Here is a 25,210-nt window from a genome sequence, read left to right as displayed (position 1 = left end):
AGATACAAGTCCATTATCTGAGGCCATGAGAATATCATTAGTGACTTTCACCAGAGCTGTTTCAGTGCTATGATGAGCTCTAAAGCCAGACTGAAACTCTTCAAAAAGTTCATTATGGTGGAAGTGATCGCAAACTTGTTTGGCAACTACTTTCTCAAGAATTTTGGATAAGAAAGGAAGATTGGATATAGGTCTATAATTGACCAAGTCATCTGGGTCAAGAGACGGTTTCTTAAGCAGAGGTTTAATTACAGCAACCTTAAAAGCTTTAGGTACATATCCCTGTAACAGAGATAGATTAATCACATCTAAAATGGAGGAGGAGATCAAAGGGAATACCTCCTTAAATAACCTGGTTGGAACTGGATCTAACATACAAGTTGAAGGCTTAGATGAAGACAATAATTTTGCTAATTCAGAGAGTTCAACTGGATCAAAGCAGTCTAAACCCAGTTCAGATTCCATGACTACCTCAGGTACAATCGCGGATAGAGGAGTGCTTATGATCTTATTTTTAATAAGATCAATCTTATTTATAAAGAATCCCATAAAGTCATTGCTGCTAAGAGCAGGTGGAATGGACGGTTCAACAGAGCTATGGCTCTGGGTGAGTTTGGCAACTGTATTAAAAAGAAATCTAGGATTATTCTTATTCTCCTCTATTAATGAGGAGAAGTATGCTGCTCTTGCTTTACAAAGGGTCCTCTTATACAGCAGTAAACCATTTTTCCAGACTAGGAAGGACTCTCGCAGGCCTGTGGAGCGATATTTTCTCTCCAGTTTCCTAGCATTTTGCTTCAAAGTACGCAGCTCTGCATTAAACCAAGGAGCAAGCTTTCTATTTTTAACGGTTTTCATTTTCAAAGGAGCTGCGTTGTCTAAGGCAATACGCAGAGAACTAGCAACCCCATCAACAAAATCATCAACCTGTGAAGGGGAATAAGCTAAACTTTTGCACTCTGCAGCACTGCTCAGTGACACAGAGGAGAGAGAAAGTGAAGCAGATTCTTTAAAATTTATAACTGCACTATCTGATAAAGATCTACTAAAATTGAACCTTCTTTTGGGGGAGGAGAACTCTGTTAAAGTAATCCTGAAGGTTATTAGAAAGTGGTCAGAGAGGACAGGGTTGTGAGGAAATACTGTTATTTCTTCACATTCTATGCCGTATGTCAGCACAAGATCCAAAGTATGAAGATGAGAATGCGTGGGACTATTCACATTTTGAACAAAGCCAATAGTGTCTAAGATAGCATTAAAGGCTGCTCTTAAGCTATCGCCTTCAATGTCAGCATGGATGTTAAAATCTCCCACTATGATGACCCTGTCAGTATTTAATACCAAATCAGAAAGGAACTCTGAAAACTCATCTAAAAATTCAGAGTAAGGACCTGGTGGACGATACAAAGTTACAAAAAGAAGAGGTTTTCTTGCCTTGAAATTTGGATCAGGGAAATTAAGGGTTAAATGTTCAAAAGAGTTGTAGGTATTAACTGTTTTGGGAGTAATCAGTAAGTCAGACTGGAAGATTGTTGCTACTCCTCCTCCTCGCCCAGAACTTCTGGGGATGTGAAAATTTAAATAGCTTGAAGGAGTTGCCTCATTTATGCTCACATAATCCTCTTGCTGCAGCCAGGTTTCTGTAAGGCAAAACAAGTCAATGTGATTATCACAAATCAAGTCATTAACTAGTAGACTTTTAGAGGAAAGCGATCTTATGTTAAACAGACCGCATTTAATTGTTTTAACTTTTTCCCCAATTTGAGTTATTTTGATTTTAATTAGATTATCATGATTTACTCCTTTGGGAATCTTTGCTAATTTATTAGATTTTGGTCGTGGGCAAGACACTGTCTGGATGGAGTAAAGAGTGGGTAACAGTAGAGAAGCTGCAGAGATGTGTGTTAAACTACAACTCTGCTTCCTGGTCTGCACCCTGGGTGGTCAGGGTTTTGGAGGACTAATAAATGTGGCCAGATTCCTAGAAAGAAGAGCTGCACCATCCAAAGTGGGATGGATGCCGTCTCTCCGAATCAGACCAGGCTTTCCCCAAAAGGATTGCCAATTATTAATGTAGCCCACGTTGTTTTCAGGGCACCACCTAGACAACCAGCGGTTGAATGACGACATGCGGCTAAACATGTCATCACTGGTCAGATCAGGGAGGGGACCAGAGAAAATTACGGAGTCCGACATTTTTTTGGCAAACTTACACACCGAAGCAACACTAATTTTAGTGACCTCCGATCGGCGTAACCGGGTGTCATTACCACCAGCGTGAATAACAATCTTACTGTATTTAACCTTATCCTTAGCCAGTAGTTTCAGGTAGGATTTGATGTCGCCCGTTCTGGCCCCCGGCAAACATTTGACTATGGTCCCTGGTGTCTCTAATGCCACGTTTCTGACTATGGAGCTGCCAATCACCAGAGTGGGCTTCTCAGTGGGTGTGTCACTGAGTGGGGAAAACCGGTTAGAAACGTGAACGGGTTGGTGGTGACCAGTGGGCAGAGATCCACGACTACGCTTTCTGCGTACAGTTACCCAATCGCCTGGCTGCTCAGGCACTTTTGGAGGACAGCTACGTGGGGGGCCTACTTCAACAGCCTGAAGCCTGGATTCTAACTCTGACACCCTCGCCTCCAAAGCTACAAAAATACTACACTTATTACACATCCCATTATCACTAAAGGAGGCAGAGGAATAACTGAACATCTGACACAGAGAGCAGGAGAGAGGAGAGGAAGAAGGAAGAGTTGGAAAAGAGTCAAGGGAGGGAGAGAGAGAAGCCATAGCAATGCTAAGCTAGCGCTAGCCTAGGCTAGCTACTCCTTGCTATCAGAAATAAAACCGTGTGAAACTGACAAGTGCTCAGTAGAAAAGTGCAGCAGAAGGTGCTATGTTTTAAAGTAGTCAGTTAGAGTTACTTAGATACAGAGATATCACAGAGAAAATAACTTAACTTCAGATGGAGATAATTCAAAACTGCTTTTTTTTTAATGAACTTGTTCACTACTTCCAAACTCAGCATCTCTTTTCATTCCTGTAATAAGAAGTTTCTTTTGAATGGATTTGATTAAAGTTTAAGTCCCTCGGTATAAAATAAATATTTTGATGGAGATGAGAAATCTGCTTCCTCGTTGGTGAATAACCAATAGTTTGGATCCAATCATTTAAATAAACGGTGTTAGTTTTTTTTTATATATATATATATATATATATATATATATATATATATATATATATATATATATATATATATATATATATATAAGAATTGTGCTATAATTTCTAGTCACCGATCTGTTGCTGCTATATTTTAATTTGACGAACCGGAATTTGTCGATGTTCTTTTTCCTGTTTGGTGCGATTGCAATTGCGGATCTTGACCTGGCCGGACCTTATGACCACAGTGTACCAATCTTCTCATGGCTACTTCCAACAGGATAATGCGCCATGTTATAAAGTAAATCATCTCAGACTCATTTCTTGAAACTTTTCCACTTAAGTAATTGTGAATTGAGCATATTGACAGACAACATTTTATTTTTTATCTTAAATGCAATTTTTTTTTTTATAATTACTACTCTAAATGTATTGCTCTGTCAGCTAAAGATCTGTTTTGGTCTCTATACTTTAATTAAATAAATCAATTCAAGCTAAAATGTGAGAGGCTATACTAAGCCTGATCTCTTTGTATCAGAGAATTTCTTACCCAGAAAGATGTCACTTGGGGTAAAACCCCCCCTGCAACCCTGGTTTGCATTTGTATAGCTCACAGCATGTTCATTTACATGTTAAAGCCTCCCCTAGAATTCCATGGGGGGGAGGCATGGGGGGAACACTGCCTAAGAGAGTCCACGTCAATTTCTGACAATTTACGGGAGTTTTCGGCGAAGCCTGCAAATTGTCGTAAACTGCCGCTAACCTGAAGTTCCACGACAATCTACAGTGCCGCATATTGACGAAAATCCCACTTTTCATGCAGTGTTATCGGCAGAGCAGACGCTGAATGCGCACTTTCATCTGGTTTGGTCTGCCGCGGTTTGGGTAGACTCGTGAACGCGCTTTTAGGAAATCCTATGACTTCGTTTCGAGTAAATTCTGGATGCTACCCACTCAGGACACTTGGAATACATTGGACGAGCAGTATGGAGGAATATTGACACGTTTTTTGTGGACTTTTATGGACCTTTCTGCCTCGGGCACCATAGACCTCCATTATTTGAATGTCAGCAGACAGCAAGAAGCCTCCCAGATCTCTAGATATTTTGGGTGTACTATTCCTTTAAGCAGAGGAGGGCTGAGCTGTTTTTTTACGCCAAAAGGGATGAGATTTGATCTCATTAAAATCTGAGCCCATAGATGTCTAGGAGAGAAACAGGACTAAGCACTGAAAAAGAGGCCCAACACTAACATTCATAATTACACGTTTTGATGGAAGCAGTCCAGCTGATGCCCAAAATGGCATCACAGCTAAACACACCACCATGTCAGATAAAACTACTGTGATGAAGAAAAGCAGAGAAAACATAAAGTTGTAAGTTTAATTAACAAACAATTCAGAATTGGAGAGCTTGAATGAAGCACAATTATTAAAATTGGTCCCTATGTCCTCCAGCATCCTAAGCCTATAGCAGTATTACTGTAAAGATAGTTAAGAATAAGATGAACCCCTCTAACAGCAAGTTTTATCTAAATATAACATAGAGCTTTGCATTGAGGTGTGTACATGAGCATTTATTTTATAAAGAAATTGGTGGAATTAGTCACTACTCACTGACTACTCTTTAAAGCTGTCCCATAATGTTACCGTAATTGAAAATTTAAAGACAGTAAAAAAATTAATTAGTCAGAAAGTCAGAGCAGCACTATATGCAATTTGTTTATTCAAAATGGAACCTTAGCCCTTATGATTTGACATAAACATGAGTAGTGCCCTCTACAGGCAGTACCACCTGACTACCAGAAATCCATTAATGGAGGATATGGCTTAAAATAATCGCTAACAGCAGTAGCACTATTAGTAAGGATATGTACTCATATGTTTATCAATTTTGAGACATCAGCTTCCTAAGTTTTATCCATCTTGGAATCAGACATCTTATTTCGCCTTTTTATACTTAATCTTTGCTTTACTTTTACCACCACGCTGGGAGTTCCACACTTTCTCTTCTCAACTGTTTTGAATTGTTGACAATTCTGAGCATGCACAGCCATGGTAAATATAAACAAAGGCTATATTTACTAAAAAAATGGGCAAAAAAAATATTTAAAAAAAACAAAAATAAAAAAACCTACACCAGGAGGATGCAGGAAGTTCTTAAAGAGTTATATGCAACCAGAGCGGGTTGTTGGTGTATACAATTAAATTATCTCAAATAACATGATTGTGCATTTAAACATTAAATGTGGTTTTGTATACCCTCTGTGTATACAAAATGACAATAAAGTTTGTCTAAGTCTAAGATCAGTGCTTTTAATAATAATATATATGATATTTATCACACATATTTGGTTTGTAGATAATTCAGTAAAACTGTAAAATAAGTCATTTAAATTTAATGTCTTTATTCAGATTTTACCCCATGAATTCTGTTCCGTTCTATAGATAGACAAAATTGTTTTTATCCAGTATTTTATTTCAAATTGTATCCTTTTTTCTTTGACAGCAGCCATCTGGCTTTCTGCTCTTCTGCCTTTACATTCTAGACACCCCATATGTCAGGTTTTTTTTGTGGCTGTAGATGTGTGTGTCTTTTGTGTGTGATCTTGCTGTGTGGTATATGTGTGGATTAGTGGAGCAGAGAGAGCTGGATTAGGACCGTGGGAGGCAGATTGAGCCACAGAAAGCAGAGAACAACTGACATCAACAGGGGATTTCACTCTCGCTATTTGTGCGCATGTGCGTTTCCCACATAGTATCTTTTAGCTAGCACGTGTCGCTGTGAAAGCTGCCTCATGCTTGGACCCCCTCCCTTTTCTGTGATTTTTTTTCCCTAGCTGCTTGATACACACACAGACACAAAACACCAGTACTCATGCACAACTTCACATAGCCTGGAGTGAGGGTGCTGAAATAGAAATTGTTGTGTGTGTGAGTGTATTTGTGTCAGATTACCTGCATGTCAGGCGTCTGAATATTTCAGAGGAGAGTTAGCTTTCAACACTGCAACCCAGTTTACATCTAAGTGGAAGTTTTAAAAATGAGGGCATTCATTGGTGAGCTGGAAAGATTTTGCAGGCATAGACCATCCTTGCTTGTTTATTCGGCACCAATTAGGACTGTGTCAGCTTGTTGCCATGGGGAGGAGTAAAATGTGCTTGCATACATTAAAAACCAAGTGAGAACAAATCTGTTAGCTTCTTCTTTAGAGAAAAAAATCTTTTATTTTTTTTTTAACATGGAGTTAGTTCTTTGATTTTCTGAATAAAAAAGCTAGCAAGAACTGACAGGAACAACAGAAAAGGTTTGTTTTGCTGCCGAGTGTTCAGTTTAAGAGAAGCTACCCTGCTGAACTCATAAAGTCCTCTATACTTACTTCACACCCTGAAAACTACTTTAAATGAATTTTAACATATTAAAAAAATTTACTATATTAATTTTTATCTACATCTAATTTTTAAATACATCCATCCATCCATTATCTGACACGCTTGTCCCGAGTGGGGTCGTGAGGGGTGCTGGTGCGTATCTCCAGCAGTCAGTGGGCAAGAGGCAGGGTACACCCTGGACAGGTCGCCAGTCCATCGCAGGGATTTTTAAATACATTTGTAGGTAAATAACCACAAATTTTTTATTAATGTTTGCATTTTTACAACTTAGTGATATATTGAAATTTGAATCATAGAATAAAAAAGAAAGAAAAAATAAATGTTACATTTACTTATTTAATGAGACATTCACATATATGTGAACATATATGTATGTTATGACATATTTTGACCCTTCATACACCTGAGGAATCACATCACAATAACTTTTGAGATTTGGAAAAAATGATAAAGAACCTTCCAGATACACTCTGGTCTTAATTATTTCTTCTAGGTCCTTCCTCTTCTTGTCATGAAATTATCAGCCTGTTTGGTTCTTGTGTTTCTCAACCTTTCTCAATGTTTTAAAGCAGGCCTATGTAATGAGAGCAGTAAGCTACAATAGATAGCTGAATCTAAAACTAACTGGATACGTAAACATTAAAAATGCCTATGTGCAGCAAGATCATGTGGAATAGATCTTGCTATAGAGTCAATCACAAAGACTGGCATGTGGAACAGCAAATAGAAAAGATTTTCCCTGCAAAACTTTTGCTGAAAGATCATCCAACTATAACTTGAATTTAGACAGCTTCTTTGAATATGTACATATATTTGCTATAGGCTGTATTTGGAAAATATGGATGTTTTGTTCCTTTATTTTCATGTTGGTGCAATGTAGATTGATTGATTTAGAAGCCTTTTTTTTTTGTTTACTGAAGTCACTAAATGCCTCATGCCTTGTGATGTATCTGATGAAAGTTTAACCTGAGGGTTCTGATGGCTGGTGCAAACATTGTGCAATGTGACCTAAGCCAGGAAATTCTGATTTACTAGAATATCAATTGACTGCATCTGCACACTCTGGACCCTCATGCAAGTCATGTGCTTTAGTCTTTGTGGTAAAGAGCAGTGTTTTCTTCTTTTATTCTATAAGCAGTAATCGAGTCAAAATTTTTCTTGATTAAGATAAATCATTGGGGGTAAATAGTTATTGATATACAGAGTGGGTTTCTAGACTTGTCTACCTTAGAAAAGGCTGTGTAAGAATACCAAACAAACTGTAGAGTCCCACTTTAAATCTAAAGTCTTTTGGATTCTTTAGCATGTTTTCTTCCAGGGTTGTTGCTCAACCCATTCTCTCTGACAATTTTCTGCAGCAGCACACAAAAGAAATGATTTGTCTGATTTTAAAAGGTTGATTTCGTGATTTCGAATGAATCCTTCAAGAACAGTCATACAATTGTAGTAATTTTGTGGTAATGGCAGTGCCCCAAGTTTAAATGTTGGACTGTTGTATCTGTTGCATACAATGACTAAGACTAATAGTAATCAAAGATTTTGAACTGAGGTAGACAGACTAAAACAGGCCATTTGCTAAAGAAACAACACACTCAAAGCAGCTGTTAGGCCAAATCACTACAAAGAAATGGAGAGATTTACATTTGGGACAAATAATCATTTAAAGAAAAAGCAAAGGGTTCTTTTGTTTGTGGGTGGATAACATGGTAGATGGTAAATGGCCTGTACTTATGTAATGCTTTTTCAACTCAGAAGACTTGACCAAAGCATTTTACACTACATTCAGTCATTCACTCACACCCTCACACACTGATAAAGGCAAACTACATGGTAGCCACAGCTGCCCTTGGGCTCACTGGAAGAAGTGATGCCGTACAGTGGTGCCACCGGGCCCTCTGACCACCATCAGTAGGTAATGCGGTTGAATTGTCTTGCCCAAGGACACAACGGCTCTGAAAGCCAGAGCCAGGGCTTGAGCCGTCAACTCTTCCTTTTCACGGCAAACTCCTACATCTGGCCCACTGCTTCTGAATGTTAAGATTTCTCTTTCAATATACAAAATGCGTTTTGAGTTACAAAATGAGTTTGTGCTCTAGGTTGGAAGGGTTCCAACTAGAGATAGTTGGACTTATCTTGATGCATGGCTCTGGCTCTGGAACCAGTCTCCTTGAGAGAAGCTGGACATTCTTCTACTCTGGAGTTGCCGCTGGTCAAAGGCGCCGAGCAGGAGTGGGCATACTTGTTGCCCCTCATCTTGGTGCCTGTACATTGGGGTTCACCCCGGTGAGCAAGAGGGTTGCCTCCCTCCGCATACGTGTGGGGTATGGGTTCTGACTGTTGTTTGTCCTTATGCGCCAAACAGCAGAACAGATTACCCACCCTTTTTGGAGTCTTTGGAGGGGGTACTGGAGAGTGCCCCTTCGGGGGACTCCCTTGTTCTTCTGGGGGACTTCAACACTCACGTAGGCAATGACAGTGAGACCTGGTGAGGCGTGGTTGGAAGGAATGGCCCACCTGACCTGAACTCGAGTGGTGTTCTGTTGTTTGACTTCTGTGCTGGTCACGGATTGCCCATAACGAACACCCTGCTCAGGCATAAGGGTGTCTATATGTGCTCTTGGCACCAGGACACCCTAGGTCGTAGTTCAATTATCAACTTTGTTGTTGTTTGTTGTTGTTTCATCTGACCTGCGGCCACATGTCTTGGGCACTCGGGTGAAGAGAGGGGTGGAGCTCTCCACCGACCACTACGTGGTGGTGAGTTGGCTCCGATGGTGGGGGAGGACACCGGTCAGAACTGGTAGGCCCAAACGTATTGTGAGGGTTTGCTGGGAATGTCTGGCAGAGTCCCCCGTGAGAAGGAGCTTTCCCTACCATCTCCGGCAGAGCTTTTAATATGTTCCGAGGGAGATGGGGGACATTGAGTCTGAGTGGACCATGTTGAGGCGAAGTGATTCTGGTCCACAATCCAGCGTCTCAGGAGGGGGGAAGCAGTGCAGTGCCAACACTATTTATAGTGGGGGTGGTGTGCTGCTGAGCTCGACTCGTATGTCGGTGGGCAGAGTACTTTGAAGACTTCCTTAATCCCACCAACACATCTTCCATTGAGGAAGCAGAGCCTGGGGGCTCCGGCTTGGGTCCTCCCATCTCTGTTTCTGAAGTCAAGGTGGTTAAAAATCTCCTTGGTGGCAAGGGTCCAGGGGTGGATGAGATTGGCCCTGAGTACCTTAGGGCTCTGGATGTTGAGGGACTGTCTTGGTTAACGCGGCTCTGCAACATTGTGTGGACATCAGGGGCAGTTCCTCTGGATTGGTAGACTGGGGTGGTTGTCCCTCTACTTAAAAAAGGGGACAAAAAGGTTGGTGTTTTCCAACCTCCCTGGTAAGGTGTATTCCAGGGTTCTGGAAAGGAGAGTCCTTCGGATAGTCGAATCTCGGATTCAGGAGGAGCAGTGTGGGTTTTTGACCTGGCTGTGGAACACTGGATCAGCTCTACACCCTCAGCAGGATTCTGGAGCATGGGAGTTTGTCCAACCAGTCTACATGTGTTTTGTGGATCGACCATGTCCCTCGGTGGGTCCTGTCAGGGGTACTCCGAGCCATGTCTTTGTCCAAATACGTCATCGCCTTTTCATTTTAGGGCTTTCAGCACACAAAATTTAAAAAATTGCCAAGGCAGGGTCTTTCACTCTAGTGAGTTCCATATTCCTCTTCTACTCGTTTGGCTTCCGGATAGATGAGTCCTAGTAGCGCCATCTCACTGTGTCGCTGAGTCCTTGTCATGCTGCACATACATTGTGAGCTGTGAACTCACACTGTATGAAAAAACCCTGCAGTTTTGTCGTACAATGTGAGCTGTAGCTGCTTGCAAAAATTGAAAAAAATTGCTTTAACAGTCTTCTTGAGTTTTTGGTTTTGTCCCATGTCCACTAATCAAATCCTCTGTCAATGCCAAGCATATTATTCTGCCATTGACTCTTTGGTTCTGTTAATTGGACTGGCTGATTGAAGTTTGGAGAAACAAAATCTGTTGGCATTTAACAAACTATTCAATTAACAAACAATGGCCTTGTGGTGCATGTGAGAGCGTTGTTCTGGTCACCAGCTTGTCACACATGGCAGAGGGAAGAAGTCCATAGCTCAGTCCCAATACAGCAAATCAAAGCTCCTACCTCCTGTTACTTAAACTCTTGTGAAGTGAACAGTTAAAGCATAGCAATGGAATTAAGTTTTGGATCGCTGTGCCTAATACAGATAACTTTTGGCCTTCCACATGTCATTATATGACAAGAAATGTAAATGGATGATATTTGTTATACTGGGGCTAAAACCCTGCAAAAATGAACTACAAAAGATGCAAGTTACATAAATGTGGTCAACGACTGAAGCTCTCCATTATGCAAAAACAAAACATATGATAGCTCTTTTCTAGCCTGACGTAGTCCTTCTCAATTCTAGTCAGAATATGAGTCTGATACTGCTCCATAGAGCTGTGATTATGGGGCGTGTTTTGAACGAACCAGCAAAAAAAATTTCCTCTGCACTCAATTGGATAGACCTACAACCAATAAGAGCAACGGAGTGCGTGACGTATGTTAAGCGACGCATAGTTGTTGTCAACAAAAATGAAAGCGTGCAGTTGTACGCCTATAATAAGAAGATGAGCCTTGATCGCGTTTCTCTGTTCCTCTTTTAAAATTAATTTGCTGTCGATATCTTCTAGAACAGACCTAATAGCAGAATCTACTCACCTCAACTCTCCAGCAGCAGCCATTGTTGTTGTCACCCAAGCACGCTTTGGTCACGTGGTTGATTACGTTACTGTTGATCATCTGTCCATCATCGTATAAAGCCCGCCCTGACAATTTGATTGGCCCGCCAGATATTGTGTTAGCATACTCGCGCTACTGTTGAGTAATGCCAGACCGAACTTCCCGACCTCAAACGTTGTGGGCGGGACTAAGTTCGGAATGGCACCCAGGCTAGCTCTTTTCTACTGTGTACTGAAGAATGCTACTTCAGCATATAAGTTAAATTTTGTGAGGTGGACAGTGGTCATTAATCAATTTACTTTAAGGATTGTTGGAATTCTTGTAGCACCAGATTGTTGCAAGGTCCATATGCTAAAAGAACTATGATAGGAAGCACCCAGGCTCCTTTTACCATGTTCTTCCCTATTACCAGCACTAATTAGGCAGCATTTTTCATGGCTAACACTGACACTCTTTTGCCTCAAGTAAAGCCAAACATCCGATGTTCCAAAAACTCATCCCCCCCACCCCCCATCCCCCCCAACAGTATTGGTCTTTTATTTTCAATACGTTCAATCTTGAAAATCAATTTTGCTTTCTGTTTTTCATTGGACTTCAGCATACAGTGCACCTCGCCACAGTGTCATCATTCCTCACCATGGCCGGTTCTAGACGGGGGCCAACGGGGGCCAGTGCCCCTGTAGATCATGTCCTGGCCCCTGTTATGGCCCCTGTACTGAAGACATAATACTAATCGAATGATGATTTGCACTGGAACAGACATGGTTACTGATAGGTCCTTTGGATCTATTTATTTCTTTTTCTTTACAAATTCCTTTTTGCTAATTATTCAAAAACAAAGTGACAGCTTCAGTGGTACTGAGATAGAATCCCTGTTTTCATTTGCTAAATGTTTTTTTTTTTCACAACAAATAAAAAAAGCTCTACTTTTTACAGATACATTTACCAGTTTTTCTTGAATTCTAATCTAAATTTCATAGAAAACGGTAGTTTTAACTTAAATTAATTCAAAAATAATTCCTAAATTATAAATGTATGTTGACATCATAAGAAATAGAATTTTAATTTAACCTAATTGAAAAGAAATTTCACTTTATGCAGCGCTCTTAATATATTTGAATCCCTTGCCCTGATCATTTATTTCATGCTTTCCTGTGCCCCTATGAAAACACGCTGGCCCCCTCTTGGCCCCCTTGTACATTTGGTCTAGATCCGCCACTGTTCCTCACCTTCAATAGACGTGGATATACTTTAGTATATTCTGCTGTAAAATTAATCCTATATTTTCGATTTTTACTCGAGGATTCAACCTCTGCCGTTTCACAGGATGCACAGCTTTGAGTGGTAACTAGGTGACTGCCAGAGAGTAACGCGAAACTTATCGGACTGATCCAATCAGCTCTCTGACAACCAGTCGCCTGGAACAGTGGTTGAACAGAGCATCGCTTTGGACAGATACGCTGCATAGGTTTCACAAGTAACCTCCTCCCCACACCCCGCTCTCTTGTTGTCTGTGCAATTAAAATAGTTTTAATCCACACATGAATTATTGTACTGCCTGCACGCTCTCGCTCGCATTAAAAAAACACCACTGCATAGTCTAAAATCCGGGATAATTTATCCGACTTGCGGGCATCCGTGAACAACAATCTATATCAGGGAGACTCCCGGAACTCCCGGGAGACTTGGGATGCCTGTAGAGCTCTTGCTGTTTTGCTTTACTTAAAGGGGAACACCGTTTTTTTTTTTTTACATTGGGCCCTTGATTTTACGTTATTACATCATGTTCTACTCACCCATATGAGTTTTGTGTCATTTGGAGCTGTTCCGAAGATATTCGGTTTTGTTATATTCAAGTAACGTCTTCCTATGGGCAATGACTTGAAGGCACTGTTCATAATTTTATCTTTATGGTACGCCAGCATTCATAACATGTAGGCGAAACACTGTCCCCCAGACATCCGCGGTTATATTTTTTATATTTGTTTTTAAAACAGCGGAATGTTTATGGTGTCATCCGCATGCCGGACTGGAGTTGTGACAGGCAGCCCGGGCCACAGGCGGTTACGCTTTACCCTTTATATTCATTCGGCTAGCTAATCTGAATCGTTCAATTCCATTTCGAGAGCGAGATCATCTGTGATAGTAGCACCAGACATTTTCCAGGCATGTGAGTAAAACTAGCAGCAGTTCAGCGGATAGATAGATAGATAGATAGATAGATAGATAGATAGATAGATAGATAGATAGATAGATAGATAGATAGATAGATAGATAGATAGATAGATAGATAGATAGATAGATAGATAGATAGATAGATAGATAGATAGATAGATAGATAGATAGATAGATAGATAGATAGATACATTTGTGTATACCTGTATAAATGCGTTTGTGGATATAGTAATAAAAAAATTTGAAAAATGTGCTTTACAACATACATACATCCTATCAGAATATTCTATTACTCTCCATACCACTAAGAATATTTAAATGCAGTGAACCATTAGGTTTTTTTTTCAGCAAAAAAAAAAAAAAAAAAACTTAAAAATTAGCTCAATATTCAGCTAGTTAAAGTTGATAAAAAAAACTTCTGTGCCTGTTTAACACATTACACTTTGTGGAGCTTTCAACCACCCCAAGATGGCGCCACCAAATCATCCGCGCCATAGTCAGCACCCCCAGGCGTAAGTGCTCCATATGGGGTCTACTCTTTTATGTTTGTCTATGGTGCCAAGCTCCATTATGTCATGTGATTTTCCTGGACATATTTTTGTTATGTCACAGACATTGTTGTGACATTACAGGATTTCTTTGATTGCATAATCTTACTGTAAAATAAGAATTAAATGCTGTAAAGTCTAAGGATACTGTAGTTCTTACAGGTAATCATTGGGGTTTTACAGGGAAATGTATTTACAAAAAGTTGCTGTGAAATAATAGCGTTGAGTATTGTGAAAACCAGTTCATTTCTAACAGTGTACCTTCTGCAGTTACATTTTAAAGTTTTTATTGCCATTAAAGGCTTTCATGTAGTGTGGTATAAATGAGTTCCTGCAGCAGTTTAATCAGCATACAAGAACAGTGAGGTGCCTGAGTCTATACATCTGAATGTTTGCAATGTCCTGTTTATGTGAATACAAGCGTCTTTTAAAGAGTTCCCTTTCTCAGAAAATGGTGGCTGCTTTAGAGCCAGCATGACTGGTAATAAATCTGGCAAATAGGCCTGTTTGTTCTCCATCTGTTACACAAAATCATTTGTCTTCTCTTGGTCACACCTCATCTTCTTCCTGGGTTTGTGTATCATCTGCCGCATCAACAGCAAACACTGCAGAAGTTCAAAAGGTTTAGAGTAATTTGTATGTTGTGAAACATAAAGCCGAGATATTTCAAAGGGAGCAGAGTTTGAGTTCTGATGCCTTATCATTTTGGCAAATATTCTATATAGTTTTAAATTTAACATGAAAAAGATACTTGTGTTGAGGAAACAAAGACATTAGTTATGCATCAAAATAGAAAAACTAAATTTTAAAGATGATCATGAAAGGGCCCATTTAGAGAAAACAGATGAAGTACATTGGGATTTTTGCAAGTTTATTTAGTTTTGTTCAGAAGGGGAACATAACTATATACACTATATTGCCAAAAGTATTTGCTCACCTGCCTTGACTCACATATGAGCTTAAGTGACATCCCGTTCCTAATCCATAGGGTTCAATATGACGTCGGTCCACCCTTTGCAGCTAGAACAGCTTCAACTCTTCTGGGAAGGCTGTCCACAAGGTTTAGGAGTGTGTTTATGGGAATTTTTGACCATTCTTCCAGAAGCGCATTTGTGAGGTCGCACACTGATGTTGGACGAGAAGGCCTGGCTCTCAGTCTCCGCTCTAATTCATCCCAAAGGTGTTCTATCGGGTTGAGGTCAGGACTCTGTGCAGGCCAGTCAAGTTCATCCACACCAGACTCTGTCATCCATGTCTTTATGGACCTTGCTTTGTGCACTGGTGCACAGTCATGTTGGAAGAGGAAGGGGCCAGCTCCAAACTGTTCCCACAAAGTTGGGAGCATGGAATTGTCCAAAATGTCTTGGTATGCTGAAGCATTCAGAGTTCCTTTCACTGGAACTAAGGGGCCAAGCCCAGCTCCTGAAAAACAACCTCACACCATAATCCCCCCTCCACCAAACTTTACACTTGGCACAATGCAGTCAGACAAGTACCGTTCTCCTGGCAACCGCCAAACCCAGACCCGTCCATCAGATTGCCAGATGGAGAAGCGCGATTCGTCACTCCAGAGAACGCGTCTCCACTGCTCTAGAGTCCAGTGGCGGCGTGCTTTACACCACCGCATCCGACGCTTTGCATTGCACTTGGTGATGTATGGCTTGGATGCAGCTGCTCGACCATGGAAACCCATTCCATGAAGCTCTCTGCGCACTGTTCTTGAGCTAATCTGAAGGCCACATGAAGTTTGGAGGTCTGTAGTGATTGACTCTGCAGAAAGTTGGCGACCTCTTCGCACTATGCGCGTCAGCATCCGCTGACCCCGCTCCGTCAGTTTACGTGGCCTACCACTTCGTGGCTGAGTTGCTGTCGTTCCCAAACACTTCCATTTTCTTATAATACAGCTGACAGTTGACTGTGGAATATTTAGGAGCGAGGAAATTTCACGACTGGATTTGTTGCACAGGTGGCATCCTATCACAGTTCCACGCTGGAATTCACTGAGCTCCTGAGAGCGACCCATTCTTTCACAAATGTTTGTAAAAACAGTCTGCATGCCTAGGTGCTTGAATTTATACACCTGTGGCCATGGAAGTGATTGGAACACCTGATTCCAATAATTTGGATGGGTGAGCAAATACTTTTGGCAATATAGTGTATATCCATCCATCTTCTTTGGCTTATCCGGGGTCGGGTCGCGGGGGTAGCAGCTTCAGTATGGAGGCCCAGACGTCCCTCTCCCCACTTGGGCCAGCTCCTCCGGGGGAATCCCAAGGTGCTCCCAGGCCAGTCGAGAAACATAGTCCTTCCAGCGTTTCCTGGGCCTACTCTCGGTGGGACGTGCCCGGAACACCTCACCAGGGAGACATCCAGGAGGCATCCTAATTAGATGCCCGAGCCACCTCCACTGGCTTCTCTCGATGTGGAGGAGCAGCGGCTCTACTCTGAGTCCTCTCCGGATGACTGAGCTCCTCACCCTATCTCTAAGGGAGAGCCCAGACACACTACGGAGAAAACTAATTTCAGCCGCTTGTATCATGGATCTCATTCTTTCGGTCATGACCCAAAGCTCAAAACCATAGATGAGGGTAGGAACGTAGATCGACCGGTAAATCAAGAGCTTTGCATTTTGGCTCAGCTCTCTCTTCACCACAACAGATCGGTACAGGGCACGCTTCACAGCAGATGCCGCACCAATCCGCCTATCGATCTCCCGCTCCATCTTCCCCTCATTCATGAACAAGACCCCAAGATACTTAAACTCCTCCACTAGGGGCAGTATATCCTCACCAACCAGGAGAAGGCACTCTACCCTTTTCCGGCTCAAGAACATGGTCTTGGATTTGGAGGCACTGATCCTCGTCACGGCCGCTTCACACTCAGCTATATATAAAATAAAACTAAAAAAATGCACAAATGCATCACACTATGTTTCATCCATCCATCCGTTTTCTGACACTCTTAATCCCAAGTGGGGTCACGAGGGGTGCTGGTGCCTATCTCCAGCTGTCTACGGGCGAGAGGCAGGGTACACCCTGGAAAGGTCACCAGTCCCTAGCAGTCACACTATGTTTCTCATTGTAAAATACAATTATGGCAACATCATGTTGGGGGATACATTTCTTAAGCTGGGGGCAGGGAGTCTTGCACTATATCCAGAGATGGCAAAAGTACTCACTTTCCGTACTTGAGTAAAAGTACAGATACTTGTGTTAAAAAATACTCTGGTAAAAGTGGAAGTACTGATTAAACTTCTTTACTCAAGTAAAAGTAACAAAGTACAGGCTTGTAAATTTACTTAAAGTATAAAAGTAAAAGTAGAAACCACTTTTTTCATGCAGTTGCCTACATTTTAAATGGATTTCTGCCAATAGGACTAGATCTCCGTTGTGTTCATTTTCAATCATCTCGTCGTCCATACTACTATGCTAACGCCACCGCCACCAAGCTGCAATGATTTGCAACAAATGAATACCGCCGAATCTGTCGATTCATCTTTTAGTTGTGCGTCAAATGCAACGTAGATTCCCATCCAATTAGATTGAATTTGGTATTGATGACGTGAAAAATAATAACGGTAACCCCATTGAAATGATTCAAAACTAAAGTAACGAGCCAATTTTTTAAATGTAAGGAGTAGAAAGTACAGATATTTGTGTAAAAATGTAAGGAGTAGAAGTAAAAAGTCGCCATAAAAATAAGTAGTAAAGTAAAGTAAAAATATCAGAAAAATCTACTTGAGTACAGTAACAAAGTATTTGTACTTCGTTACTTCCCATCTCTGACTATATCAAGGCCAGTCCTGAAAGAAAACCTGCTAGAGGCTACAAAAACCCAAACCCAATGGGGTAAAGGTGAACATTTTAGTAGGACAACAACCAAAACAACGGAGACAATTAAATATATAAAATTAAGATGAATTTAATATTCAGACGTAAAACCGATCAACAATTTTTGCTAGGAATTCAAAATTTATGTTTAAATGCTCTTAATTTAATCTCACTAAGCTTCAGACAAAAATTAGAAATGTTACTAAATGTAAAAAAACTGGTAGTGACCATGAGTCTATGAGCTGTAATAACAGTGAAAGATTATTTCTAAAATGTAGTGACTCAGGTGGATTTAAAAGAAATGCATTTCAAATTTCTTTCATGTCTGTATATTCCAAGTTTGGAAAATCATTAAGCATTTTATTTTAGCTTCACATATTTGTGTTGCTTTGCATTAATTTGTTAGATGAGATCACAATAAAATTATAGTATGCTGCGATGACAAAAATGACAAAAAATTTAGTTTTCTATTTCGTTTCATTTATTTTTATACTATCCCTTCAAATTGCAACAATACACCAAAATAGCCCCACAATGACTGCTCTTTACATTTGCTCCCACCCACAAACACACAGTCACTAAAAAGTAAAACTATGGCCTTGTAAAAGCTGAATGGCACATTGTTGTTAGAGTGTCAGGCATGTTTCCTTCTCACAAACATTTATAGCCATTTATATTATTAACGAGGTGTGACTGTAAGCAGTCATTTGAGATCCCGTGGACTGTTTGCATCAAATCAGCTGTTTAAACCTTTTTTTATGCTCCTTGATACACTGCTTGTTTTGTCCTTGCCACAGCGGCTGTAACATGATCCATCAGGCTAAAGCTGTCTGGCATACAGGATCTGAGGCGATAACATAGAGAGATCCTTCCAGGAGCGCTCTCTCACTCTAACCCTAATCTGAGTGAAACCACTCAGGTGGTGGCAGATTATGTTTAAACATTCTCTCATGAGCCAAAAGGGAATTGTCAGTACTTGGCAATTCCTGGGTGGATGCAGTAAAAATGACCTGTCATTGGATCTGCACTCAAAATGTAATTATCAGGAGGACACAGCTGTCAGCTGAGGACGGTTGACTCTTTGATAAGAGCTGATTCATAAGAACTCTGAAGCAAAGAGTCATAGGTTGACTCTTTTCTTTTGAGTTGAGTCATAAGAATTGCTTTGTCCGAGGTTTGACAAGAGAAAAGTGACTTGCCTACTTTATTGTATGGAAATAAAATATGAGAAATACTTTCATAAAAGCTTTGGGAGTAAATGTGACGGACAAAAGCTATAATTACAAAACCCTGAGAAGAGTCTGTGGATGCTTTAAAAGCATCATTAGCCTTGTACCCATTACATCTTAAATATTCAAATTGGTTTGCAATTTACTTTAATTACACAAGCAAGCAATTAGAATATCTTTTTCTCCCACCATGACTTATACCTAATGGTATGTAGTGGCAGAAAGCAATGTTTGCTAGTGAACATAAGGATAGGAGTCAAATGGAAAAAAAATAGAGAGGCTGATTATAAACAGCCTCTACACCCAAAGTAACATCAATTATCACTTTTGGTTTAAAATAATTCTTATTTCAAGAACATGTTTTTCCATTGATTGTAAAATCTTCACCCAAAAACTGGTGTTAGCCACTTTTTGTAGCAATGTTTCCCCTTCCAAATCCCAAAACCCCAAATCAACTTTTTTTAGTAGATAAACAATAAATCTGGCATTAACGGTGCTACATTTATGTTAAGCAAATGTTAACATTTTAGTGTAACTTCATTTAATTCTGTTACATTTACCCTATCCTAGGTCTACCTTCTTTAACATTTGTAATTACCGTGTCTGACATATTTGTCTACAAAGAGGAGCTAGTTTTGTTTTATCTGTAATTTTACCTCTTAAAACTGTGGCTTTTGTTGGATCCTGCTTTAAAAATGAACCCTAACCCTTAGACTGATTTCCTCACCTCCATTCAAATTGCCCTCACTGCACTGTGGCTTCCTACAGTAATACTAATGTTAATTAACTAAAAATTTAAAATGAACTAAGAATTTGGACAGAAAGTTTACAAAACTATCGGTTCTATTGGTTCCAGAAAAAAAAGTCCCAAACTAATAGGCATCCAAACCAGTTCTGGGTCCAGCTATACTGATCACAACAAATAAATTACCAAAGATGGAGGGGATTTTCATGTGGCTCTTGCTAATAAAGCTCATAATAAGCACATATTGATAGAATGGTGCTGTTTAAATAAATGTATGGTTCCAGAGAATTAAAACATAAATGAGCTTAGAAGTGGGTGCAAGGGTGGATCTACAGTAAATCGGGGTCGGGGGGACCATGCATGCCCCTAGCCAATTATTGGCCACCCCTGTTGCCCCTCCTTGCCCAGTGATTTGTTGTTCTCACAGGGATGTAATTCACTCGCTTCAATTAATATTTCTCCTCTAAACCAGAGGGTGGCAGCAGTGATACCATCAAGTATAGTATCCTACCTTGACATTTTTTCAAATTACTATATGAACCAAACAGTGATAACAAAAATACAGCATTTCATTCGTTAAAACAACATACTAGAATTGAAGTGGACTAATATAGGATTGATGCTTTTATGAATATGTTTTTAAGCCTGTAAGCCTGCTCTCAAATTCGCAAATTCAGATAGTACACATACAAATCCTTTAGGCAATTGCAGATCTCACACGGCAGAAGTGTTGGAAAAATCATGTGTGTAAATAGAGTAGTAGTAATAGTGTTTCTGGGAGTTAAAGCAAAAATATTTCAGACTTAAGTGTCTCTGTCTGTTTACAAACTGACCTACACATTTATAGAGCTTAGTAAACATTTGCAAATCTTAGCACACATTTGTAGGTTCTTATACAGACACCAAATCTCCTCACACATTTGCAAATAATTTTGCAAAATTATTGCTTATTATTACATTGCTTCTGATTGCTTTATATTGTGTGCCGCCTTCTATGGTTGGTTAGATTTAATCACAATTATAGAATGGTGTTGGATTGGTTAACTCAGTCAGTGAATCAGTTACTCGGACTACGATAAGCCATGTTGAAGGTGTATTTAATGGGGAAATATGCGCTGTGTGGCGTGGTGCATGAAAATGGGTTTAGCTATTTAGTGTTAGAAATTGGCAACGCCTGACCTCCATCTAACATGAACTCAGCCTTCTAGTCCTATTGCTTCAGATTCTTATATTTTCATTGTTGCTCTACTTTAGACTTTCTGTAGATGTATTCTTTTGGAACAGTTAATCAATTTTATAAAAAAAAAAGGGTTCTAGCTTGGACCTTTAAATATTATTAAAAAAAGAAATTGTAAATAAACTCCAGAAATTCTCACCCTCATTTTGTTTCCATACAAGCCTGCTAATGTAGGCTCATTTCAATCCATTGCAGTTTTGAATCTTATTTTTGGGAAGTCAGGGCTTTCGTACAGCTTGTAATTTGATTTTAAAAGCAGAGCTCATGTAAGAACCAAAGCTGTCTTTGAAGGAGACAGCTATTTGATTATGACCAAACAACGTGGGTTTATGTGTTTGTGTGTTGGTAGTAGAGAAAATATATTTCCAACTATTCCCAATTTATTACGGCAGCCTTCCCCCACCCCTACCCACAATGCATTAATTTATGCTACTGAAACAATGACACTCACAGGCTTGTCACAGCCACAAAGGCTTTTTAACATTAAACATGAACACACATGACAGCAGGGGTTAGTGCGTAACATGACTCATAAGACCAGCTACTGAGTGTGCTTCTCAGCTGCCAGGCATGATAACTAATTTTTGGGTATACAACATTAAAGCTGCCAATAATCTAGCGTGGTTTGTCTTAAACAGCCGTTTCAGTGGTGATTTTCAGTTATTTGGGGTAGCTTTGTGTCCAATTTGTCACTCTTGCTCTGGAATTTACCTTGAGGTGTTGCTAAAACGGTCCTTGCTTAGTCGAGGCTAGACAAAAGGGTGACATTGTCAGTAAAAGGAAAGGGGGCTTCAGCAGAACCAAGAGGCGGAAGGAGGGCACAACAGCAGATGACAGTGAATTAAAACAACATGAGAACAGACTACAAGGACACCGTCCAAGAATCATTTTTTTTTTACAAATTAAATGACACCTGATCCTCAATAAAAAAAAAAAAATGCTTTTTCATTGTACTGCACATCAAGGATTTCTCTTTCTGCCATTCAGCTCGATGAGTACTTACTCTCTCTGCTCTGGTGTCCTTGTTTCCCATCAAATGCGGGTAAAGCTCATTGCCTGATTTTATTTCTGAGTTGTTTTTTTTATTAGAAAATTATGTAAACAATGTCATCGCTACATTGTTTACACAATTTGAACTTACAGATCTATAGCAGACTACTTTAAGAGAGAAGGTTTTTATGATTTCCAAAAGAAGAGAATTATAAGCATTTTCTGGAAAACACTTCATGCTAGAGCTGAACATCAAAAAAATGTTCATCCTTGTTGTAAAGGTGCCTCAAAACAGCATCTCTATGTGTTTAACCTTGTTTGGTTGTCACTATGCCTCAGATAACCCCTACTACTGATCACTGAGCTGTACAAATATGAATCCAGCTGCAGTTCGGCACATCAAAATAACTTTTCACACTTGCAGCCAAGAAAGATGAAAGAGCGGTCTAATTTAATTATTAGGGCATGCAGCTCTATCTCTGTGTCCTCGTAGGACTTCAGTCAGCCGCGCTGCAGAGACTGCATCAACAGGCTGTTATGTAACAGAGTTCACATTAAAGCTTAAGTTACTTTTTTGAGGGGGGGGGGCAAAATTCTGTTTTTAGTTTGGATGAAAGGAGAGCTAAATACTAGGAAAGGAAGAGTGAGAGAACTGAATGAACAAGGTGACAGACGTCTAAGCTGTTGATAAGAGAGGGAATGCCAAAGATGAGGCTGGAGATCTATGGAAATCTTTTCCTGTGGCTAGTTCAGGTCATCTGTGTCTTTATTTAGCTCAAGGTTATCCACCAAAATAGTTCCCATCCAGATTTAGCCTAAACAACAACAACAGCGGTTTGATCCACTCCTTTTCTTTTTATTTACATCAATGGATATTTTTAGTGCCTTATTATTTTTATAGCTCATAGGCGTATTCACATTTGGTCTAAATACAACCATGAACTTACTGTATATATTTTACTGTATTTGAACATGAACAAGCTCTGGATCTTACTTAACAAGCAGAGATGAAAACATAGCTTTTGTTTTGCTGGTCCCAACTTTTACAAATCAGATGGATTTATATATAAAAAAAAAACATACATGATATATAAATGTTATGACAAAGAGTATGTTTTGTAAATAGACATTTAAAAGAAATGCAAATCAGAAATTAAACTTTGAAAAACTTCTTAATCAAAAAAAGGTTTTTTGAGAGAAACTTTTGGTGTATTTTCTAATGTTATCTATTTTATATTTATTTATTTTTTAATGTTCTATTTCTATTTCTTTCTATTTTTGTTTCTTTTCACTTTGAGTCAATTTCATTTTTTCTAAATTGTGTTGCACAGATAAAGTTCTCTTCACTTGAAACCCAGTTCTAATGCTCTCCATTTACCAATGCAATGTTGTTTGCAAATCTCCATGCATACCAATAAAAGCGCATTCCATCTCTAAAAGTGACGAGAATGTGATCAGGAGAACACAAATGGAAAAGAATTGAAATGATTCTATCTCAATTTGAAAAACATCAATTAAAAATAATTAGCAAAAAAAAGAAAGAGTTAAAAAAATATTTGAAATCATAATTTGAAAAACAAAATCTGTGAGAGCAGCATAGTTACTTTCAAACCCTTTTCGTATTATTAATAAAATGTTTATGAAGTTTCTTTCCTGAATTGCCTTTTTCTTTTAAATTTCATTTTACAATTGTTTTTTTTTTTTTTTTTTTCAAATTTCCATTTAGAAATGTTCTTTGTTTGCAACAACAATGGAGCTAAACTCACTCCTTGAATTTATTAATAAGGTTGCATTTTTAGGGAATATGTTGCTATGGATTTTATTTAGCTTCATCACAGTAAAGGCGCTTTAGCTTTTAATTATGCTCTATTTCTTGTGTTAATAAAAAGTCTGAAATAAAATAAGACAGCATGAGACTGTTTGGATTAGGTACGCTGTGTACAACATTGTTATGATGACACAGAGCAAAGCACTGCAGACAGAGAGGGGAGGGCTGACTGGATCACAGAGAGAGGCTGGACCAGAGCAGCCTGAAAAGGAGGGAGGGAAATAAACAGAGCGCTGGATCAGTTCAGCAGTTAGTCTGAGAAAGGACGCCACCGTCACCACAGATGTTTCAGCCCATCGCGGCGACTTAAGGTCAACTCTACAGAACTTCTCTAGGATCAATTTAAGCCTAGTCAGCTGGGGATTTTAAGTGAACAGCTTGTTTTACTGTGAAAGACTGGATGGGAATCTCACACCGATTCTGAAGGACGCCGCAAGAGCTGAAAGCTGAGATTTGATTCTTTGCTTCTGATCTTACTGCACAGCGAACAACATGCATATCCTGCAACCATACTGCATTAACAGGTTTGCAATGAAAACTTATCAGTGTTCTTCTTTACCTTCATACAGTTTCAAATAATGTTTAATGTTAGTTTCTGTTCTCATGGAAGTGGTCATCAAATTCAATTTGAGAATGATCAAATCTAGTTAGTTGGTGAATGAAGCCTCTAATGAACATGACGTCAATATTTCGTAGATACAGAGAACAAACAGTTCTTTAGCGTCAGGATGGAGAGACTTCGTAATGAGCTGGGGCTTTACTTTCCGTCTTGTTTGGGTCTGTAGGAGGTACAGGGATGTGATGATGTAATGGATATTTGCTCCTTCTGAACCACTAAGGGTTTACCTTTCATCTTCTACTCTACATTTGAGTATTTTTATACGTTTTCATATCCGCTTTTTATTATATTCTACTTTAAAAGTTAATTTTATTACTATTCTCTCATTATAAAAAAAAACATATATGGTTTAATTCTACCTGAGATATTCACAAAATATCAAATGAAAGTGATTTCTAGAAAAACCTGATTATTACAATCCTTCCTAGTAGTCAGTTAGAGCAAACATGTTGCTAAAAAAGTGGTTGCAGAACTTTATAGTGTTAGAAATGTTTTTTTAGTTATGTGAAAGAGCTGTTCAATGAAATCTGCTTCCTTTCGTATCCTTGCTGGGACCTCAGCTTCCAGAGCGCACTGCAAGCCCTCCTAGAAAAACTGTTTACCCATCAGCTGCTGTCATTCCAGATCTCTTAATTTCCTCCATAATTTGTATGGAGTGAATCTTTGATGTTAAAAGCGGAGAA

The 25,210-nt window shown here is 39.5% G+C and overlaps 1 protein-coding gene across 4 annotated transcripts in view; it reads left to right on the top strand.

Annotated features, from left to right (window-relative positions):
- Window positions 1-25,210, top strand: part of LOC119797422 (thyroid hormone receptor alpha) — a 48,358-nt gene that overhangs the window by 3,793 nt on the left and 19,355 nt on the right. The window contains exon 1 of one of the 4 annotated variants that reach the window (XM_038306485.1): window positions 24,130-24,432. The exons of 2 other annotated variants lie outside the window; for them this stretch is intronic. In XM_038306485.1, the coding sequence (XP_038162413.1) occupies window positions 24,401-24,432 (32 nt within the window). In that variant the 5' untranslated portion in view covers window positions 24,130-24,400. Of the gene's footprint in view, window positions 1-24,129; window positions 24,433-25,210 lie in introns of those variants that run through there. One more of the 4 variants, XM_038306486.1, reaches the window with a different exon arrangement.

Source organism: Cyprinodon tularosa, unplaced genomic scaffold (genome assembly GCF_016077235.1).
Source record: "Cyprinodon tularosa strain WSP-4 unplaced genomic scaffold, ASM1607723v1 ctg582, whole genome shotgun sequence".
NCBI classification, from domain to species: Eukaryota; Metazoa; Chordata; class Actinopteri; order Cyprinodontiformes; family Cyprinodontidae; genus Cyprinodon; species Cyprinodon tularosa.
Note: the sequence above shows the minus strand (reverse complement) of the source record. Positions and strands in the feature narration are given on the sequence as shown.